This window comes from Sinocyclocheilus rhinocerous, unplaced genomic scaffold, assembly GCF_001515625.1.
Source record: "Sinocyclocheilus rhinocerous isolate Xijiao unplaced genomic scaffold, SAMN03320098_v1.1 scaffold406, whole genome shotgun sequence".
Taxonomy (NCBI): domain Eukaryota; kingdom Metazoa; phylum Chordata; class Actinopteri; order Cypriniformes; family Cyprinidae; genus Sinocyclocheilus; species Sinocyclocheilus rhinocerous.
In genome coordinates, this window is record NW_015631055.1 from 33,049 (window position 1) to 40,499 (window position 7,451).

General features: G+C 35.1%; 1 protein-coding gene across 1 annotated transcript in view; it reads left to right on the forward strand.

Moving 5' to 3' along the window:
* The first annotated feature begins 283 nt into the window (after nt 1–283).
* LOC107741386 (SLAM family member 9-like) overlaps nt 284–7,451 on the forward strand; it is a 30,320-nt gene continuing 23,152 nt past the window's right edge. Inside the window, exons 1-3 of the mRNA XM_016554093.1 lie at nt 284–332; nt 1,059–1,394; nt 1,539–1,823. Of these exons, the coding sequence (XP_016409579.1) occupies nt 284–332; nt 1,059–1,394; nt 1,539–1,823 (670 nt within the window). The remainder of the gene's footprint in view (nt 333–1,058; nt 1,395–1,538; nt 1,824–7,451) is intronic.

The following is a 7,451-nucleotide window of genomic DNA, read 5'->3' on the forward strand; positions in this document are numbered from 1 at the left end:
ATAGATTGAATATACACAATTCACACAATATTCTTCAATGTTTAGCTACTAAAGGGCTAAACTAAAAAGGCAGCTAAAAAGTATGTTAAATGATAAAAATAAAGAATATTTTCAATCATTAAAAACAGTTAAAATACAAGAGCTGGATGAAATATAACATTATACCATATGCAAATACAGTGTGTAAACTAGGAGGTTCAAATTCTGTCAGGGGAGGAGTCACATCAGGTTGAGTGTTTTTAGCAGAGGTTTTATTAGATCAGACACTGAACCACTGAAGAGAATGTTTCACATGTTTGTTTTGTTCTGTTTGTGCTGGTGGAGTCTGATCGGTAAGTTATAAAAACATTTTTATGGTTTAATTTTTTTCTGAGCTACTGCTGTTGTTAAGAATTAGGCTATTTCCATCTGCTACTGACTGTACCAAATAAATTATTACTATGAGATCTACTTACACTGAATTCAGGTCTTTTTTTTTGGAATTTAACACTGGGCTGGAAAGTGCAAAAATAAAATGCTAAAAAAAAAAACAATGAAAATCTCCAGAGCGAATGTAGATGTTTGTGCTCTGCATGGCGACTCAAAAAGCCAAAATCTTCCACTGAGTTGCTTTGAAATATCTGGCCTTTTTTTTTTTTTTTACATTTAAAATGGATTTCTAAAGAATTCCATGTTTTAAAATTTTTAAATACTTCTGCAGTCATCATAAATATCTACAAACGTCATGGAAAGTCATTAGTCTAAATGCGCAGGGGCCCTCAGAACATGAGAGACAGTAATAAAACAGTGAGTTTGTTTTATACTGATCCAAGTGACTCATTTACTAAGTATTGAAATATTCAGCACAGCTAAACTATGTAACTTTACACAATGATTTTGCGCCACAGCAGATAACTTCAAAACAAATTACAGTATATATCCCTGTTCATTTTGTGTCTCTGATGCTGTTGTGAATATTCTTCAGTTCACATTTCAACTGATTAAATCTATAGATGATTTCAGGATTTGTAAACCAACTGGAGCATTAATCTGTGACAAATTCTCTTCATGTTCATCAGGTGTGTTTGGTGCAGAAACAAATGAAATACAGTCAGTGTCAGCGATGGAGAGAGATTCGGTCACTTTAAAAACTAATGTTACTGAATTACATGAAGACGATGAAATAGCATGGAGATATGGAGCTGAAAAGTCTCTCATAGTTAAAATCAGCAATGAGAAACAAATCGTCTCAACATTTGATGTTCCTGATGAGAGATTCAGAGACAGACTGAAGCTGGATCATCAAACTGGATCTCTGACAATCACAAACATCACATCTGAACACGCTGGAGACTGTGAACAACAGATAAGGGGAGCGAGACTGTCATCAAAAACATTCAGTGTTTATGTCTACGGTGAGTAGAGATCATTTGTCCTGCCATTCACATATTCTTGTTTCATAGTTTGAAGTGACAGATAATATAAAAACTCACTCAACACCATGAAAAAGAAAATGTTTAGATTTGTCCATATTTCTGTTTATTCTCTCATGTTTTTAGCTCATCTGCCTGTACCTGTCATTAGAAGCGACTGTTCTTCATCATCATCACAGCAGAATTGTTCATTGGTGTGTTCAGTGGTGAATGTGGGTCATGTGACTCTCTCCTGGTACAAAGGAAACAGTTTATTGTCCAGCATCAGTGTGTCTGATCTCAGCATCAGTCTCTCTCTACCTCTGGAGGTGGAATATCAGGATAAAAACAGCTACAGCTGTGTGCTCAACAATCCCATCAGCAACCAGACCACACATCTGGACATCACTCAACTCTGTCACACATGTTCAGGTACAGCAGCGCTGACATATATGTTTATTTAATGAGCTGATTTCTCTTTTGTTGTAGATCAAACTGCACATTCACACACATTAATGATTATCATTACAGGCTCTGTATCTCTGATAGTTCTGATCTGTTCGGCTGGATCTCTGTTGATTGTAGCTGCAGTCGTGATATTCTGGAGGAAACACAGAAAAACTAATCAAGAAGGCAAGTGTTAGCTAAATGACATAGCTTTTTAGTTGCAAAATATTGTTTCTAAAAGTCAGTCGTAGAGCAGCGCTGACAATTTTCTGTACGCGTGTATGTTTCCATCTGTGAGTGAATGTGTATTCGTACAGTATGTGTGAGAGAGATTTCCATAGGGAATTAAACAAAATTTATTAGGAAAAACATGAATAAATCATATTTAAGATTAATGATAAAGAGATACTGTGTTGAAGATGTCTTGTGTGTTTGTGTGCGTGTGTTAAACAGTTTTAGGCAGGGTAGGTGGTTTGGTTCAAAAATTTATTTTAATGCTGGTTGAAAGTCTTCCCATCCTGCAGCAATCACTACGTTAAGTGGTCTGAATGTATTTATTTAAATTTATATTGTCTGTGGAAGGCGTATAAATCATAAAATGTTCGTCCAGTCATATTCCTAGGTTTGAAAATTGCGATAGGCTGTCCTACCTGCCTGTCAATTTATGTATTTGCATACCTCCGGGCACCCTGTTTGCACTATTGCAGACCGAACTAAAGTTGAAGGTGATATTATTGTAATTTGACATGCTTTGTACTGTAATGTTTTCTCACCGGTGAATCAGGCATGAGGTAATTTGACAGTGTTGCATCGTGACGCTAATTAGCCTCTGCTCTGCCTGCGCGCATTCACGTGTTTTGGAGGAGGCGTGGCTTTGGAGAGTGATTATGCAGGGAGGATGGGATCTTATGCTTGCTAGCCTCTCTGAAATCGCCTACCCTACCTTTAAAATTAAGCTTGTTAAATGCTGTCAAAAATAATTCAGCATTAAATATTTAATTGCAAACATTAACGCTTTAACTTTGACAGCCTTAATAATAGAATGTTGCAAAGAAACAGATCTAGATAAGATTGTGTTTTGTTGTTTTAATGCATCTATTATTGTTATTGTCAAAACAGTTCAGACTCGTACAGAAGAGATCACTTACATTGATCCGATATTCCACAAAAGAAACGCACAGAAATCGGTAAGACAAATTATTCCTAATTCATGTTACTCTGTCTACTAAACTCTAAAAAAATGCAGCATCTTTAAATCTCCTATTAACAATACAGACTTCAACTTTCAGTAAGTTAAAAAAAAATTACATACACTCAAGAAATAGTTTGTTCAAGGAACTTAATTTATATTATTTAAAATGATTAAGCTCTGTTTTACAAATTTAAGTGGACTGAAACTTGTGTTTGTTTATGTCAGTAGAAACTCACCGGTAAAACATCTGAAAACAAAATCACATATCAAATCAGATTTTAGTGTCCAATTTGGCATTAATTCAATACATCACATGTTATGTCACAACCAAAGGAATCTGTATTTCTAAGAGAGTCACACTTCTCTTTGTTTATAAGTATCATCAACTCTTGCGTGATGTTTTTTTTTTTTTTCCAGCATGTTAAAGAAGAAGATCATGTGGAGTATGTACCTGTTGCCACGAGAAGATGATCTTCAGTCTTCAGTGTTTTTCTATCAGATCTGTGTCACTGCTTTTATCTCCTGCAACAACCTCAAACTCTGAGTCTTGATGAGTTTAGGGATTGGTGAGAATCTCCACGTGTGATACTTAAAGACTGATTATTGAAATGATCACCTAAAAATAATTTGCCTTTGTCTTGTTTATGTACATCTGCACAGAATGCTGGTTTGATCTGTTAGGTGGAAAAACAACTTGTGCATGAGAATGTGTCTGCTGCTGGATGACTGTGTTTGATGTCTGCTTTTGTGTGTCTGTGTGAAAGAATGTTTCCATTCTTGTTCATATGAAACCATTTGACTTCTGCTATAGACAAAACAGTTTTCCTACATAATACTAAATCTGACAGATTAAAGATTCACTCAAATCAAATAGCAGTATTACTGTGAGATCTTATGTGCCTGTGAAATATTAGGGTTTATATTTAAGGGCACATGTATGTATATATATATATATATATATATATATATCCATGACCCCACATACTGTGACCCTGCAGAAAAGCAGTTGTGGTATCAGGAGTTATTTCCAGCTCTAGCAAGAGTTAGAAAACGTTTTTTAAAAAGGAACTGTACTTAATTTCAGATCTTTTTTTTTTTTTTAGAAACAGGGCTCCAGACATAGCCTACTTATTCTGTCTTTTTGCAAAACATTCTGTTGCAGCTCAATACCATTAAGAACAATCATCAGACTAAAGAATTAGAATCTGTGTGACAGCAGTGTAACATACAGTACTTACTGTTGTCTGTGTTGTAAATATGGATCAAAAAACTAAAGAAAACAGAAAATCACTCACTGCTTTTGACTGGATAACTTTAGTAGCTTATTAAGAATTAATTTCATGCTTATAGGCTGATTTTGAATGATCTAGCGAGGAGATTAACATGGTGGACTGTGTACTGCTCACTCTGAGCTAATAAGGCAGAGATCGTTACCAGTCATGGGCGGAGCCTATTCAAAGTGACATCACCTTGGAATACATTCCTGAATGGCTCATTTTGAGATTGTTTCTGATCTATCGGAGTGGATGGATTTTTATCACAATAGGGTGACACTGCGGACACAACATTATGTTCAAAAGCAATGCAAAAGTGAGTTTTTCATAATAGGTCCCCTTTTAAAGTTCATTCAACTAGAAAAAGCAGAAATTTAGAAAATATAGAAATTTATTTAAAATAAAACATACAACAAAATCAGAACGGTATCAAATCACAAAATCAGTGTCAATATTATAAAACATACACTGCAACATTACAAATCAACCATATGCTATCTGGAGCATTAGTATAGGCCTAACTATTGGGAAGTCCATTTTACACGGAAATATTTGTAACATTTTCTGGGTTATATATATATATATATTTGTACACATGACTAATAGAATTAAAGTTACGCCTTCTTTCTTTGCGTTAACATTTGGGCGGCGTTATGCAAATTTTTCCACATAGTGATGTAGATATGTGGGGGCGTGTTAGAACGAGGCATTTTAGGTAGGCGTGGTTGACTCTTAACTTTTATAAAGAATATCTCTTTGGATTTGAGACTTTAGTCTTTGCAACTTTACAGATCTTCTTTATGCACCAAGAGCTTGTAACACTCCAAAGAGAAAGGAAAACTTGAAATCGCATCATATGACCCCTTTAACATACTATGTTCATTTAAACACTTTTTTTGGAGATGTGTAATATTTAATTTAAAAAAATCAATCATTCCCACAAAAATATTAATTGTATTTAAATTCTCATCACAGATTTTATTTGCACACGATCTTGTGCATTCAGCTAATTGTCCCCTTGGAATTATAAGGTTTTAACTGCATTCCGAGACTTTTTGAGATATTGTGCTTCAAAGTTTTTAATTCCATTCGACTGTGTAGATAGAACATTTTAGTTTTTTAAATAAAAAGTCCCAAAATGTACACATCATTAAAATAAATCTATCACATAATGTAAATAAGTTGTCACAGAATAAGAATATGTGAATAACTTAATTTTGACAAAAATGTCAGATAGAACCTTATAATTCCAAGGGGACGTAATATATTACACAGCTAATGACTAATCAATCAAAACAGAAAAAATTGTTTTGTTTTTTTTTGGAAAGAAGCAACTTTGCTACCTCAATATGCTTCCTCAGATTTGATGGTAAACTTTTGTAGCCAGACATTTACCTGATGAAACAAGTCATAACTGAAGTAGAAATGTGTGTGCTTGATGCATTAAAACAATGATCATTGGTTCTCACATCAAGAGTGCACGTTTGAGTGTCCATTTACCATATTTAATGTGCATAACATAAAATAAAAATGTAATGTACTTTTCAAGATGAAATAAAATTGTAAGGAGTAAAAAGTACTGATTTTTTTCTTCAGAAATGTAATCAAGTATAATAAGTTTAAATTGTACTTGAATAAAGTACAAATACTCAAAAATAATACTTAAGTACAGTAATCAAGTACAATTACTCAACTATTTTATACCCAAATAAAGCCAAAATGGAAAAACCATGTGTGACAAAGTTAGGACACCCTTACTGGTAACATAGGACTTAAGCTAATTAAAAATGCCTTTGATTAACTGATCATCAGCAAGTGTGAGCACCTCTGTAAAAGCAGATGTTTTGGCAGTTTGCTGGTCTGGAGTCTTCAGGTGTGTGTTAACACAATGCCAAGGAAGTAAGACATCAGCAATAATCTTAGAGAAGCAATTGTTGCTGCCATCAATCTGAGAAGAGTACTGTGGCCATTTTCAAACAATTTGAAGTCCATCATTCTGCAGCGAGGTAGATTATTCACAAGTGGAAGACATTCAAAACGGACACCAATCCTCCCAGGAGTGGATGTCCAAGCAAATTCACCCCAACATCAGACCATGTAACGCTCAGAAGAATGGCAGACAACCCAAGAACTTCACTGCAGACTCGACAGGCCTCAGTTAACATGTTAAATGATAAAGTTCATGACAGAAAAATATGGGACAAGTATGGCATGTTTGGATGGCTTGCCAGAGGAAAGCCTCTTCTATCTGAAAAAAAAGCATGGCAGCACGGTTTAGGTTTGCAAAGTTGCATCTGAACAATCCATACGAATTCTAGAACAATGTCCTTTGAACAGACAAGACCAGAGTGGAGATGTTTGGCAATAATGCACAGTGCCATGTTTGGTGAAAACCTAAAGAACACATCAGCACAAACACCTCATAGCAAAAGTCACACATGATGGTGGAGGGCTGATGATTTTGGGCTTGTTTTGTAGCCACAGGACCTGGGCACCTCACAGTCATTGAATCGACCATGAACTCCTCTGTATACCAAAGTATTCTAGAGTCAAATGTGAGGCCATCTGTCCGCAAATCTACAACAGAAGGGCTGAAAAGAAAAGAATCAAGGTGTTTCAAAAGCCCAATCAAAGTCCAGACCTCATCCTGACTGAAATGCTGTGGTGAGAGCTGTGCATAAACTTGAATATAAACTGGAGCAATGTTGTAAAGAAGAGTGGGCAAAAATTCCTCCAGAATGATGTGAGAGACTGATAAAGTCATTTTTTTTGTAAAAATGTGTATAGGGTCGCTAGAGACCTGAGGTATGTAAATGTGTAAGTATTTTTTTTCCTGCAAATACATTTACATATCTGATGACTCAATATGTGCAATGCATCTTTTTTCCTCAAGGTGGCACTGTTTGATACACAATGAAGACGTGATGTTTCACTCATAATTACCGCAGGCATAAAACAAATGAATATAATCAGCAACAATTGAACTGGTTTGAATGGCTTTACTGCAGAGCAATTACTATACGCAATGAAATATAAATGTCACTGCCATTTGATGCTGGATGTGGTGAATAAGCTGCCAGTGATCAAAATATTGAATATGAAGTCATTGAAAACGAAGGTTTTGAGAATATGGTTGAGATCGTGAAT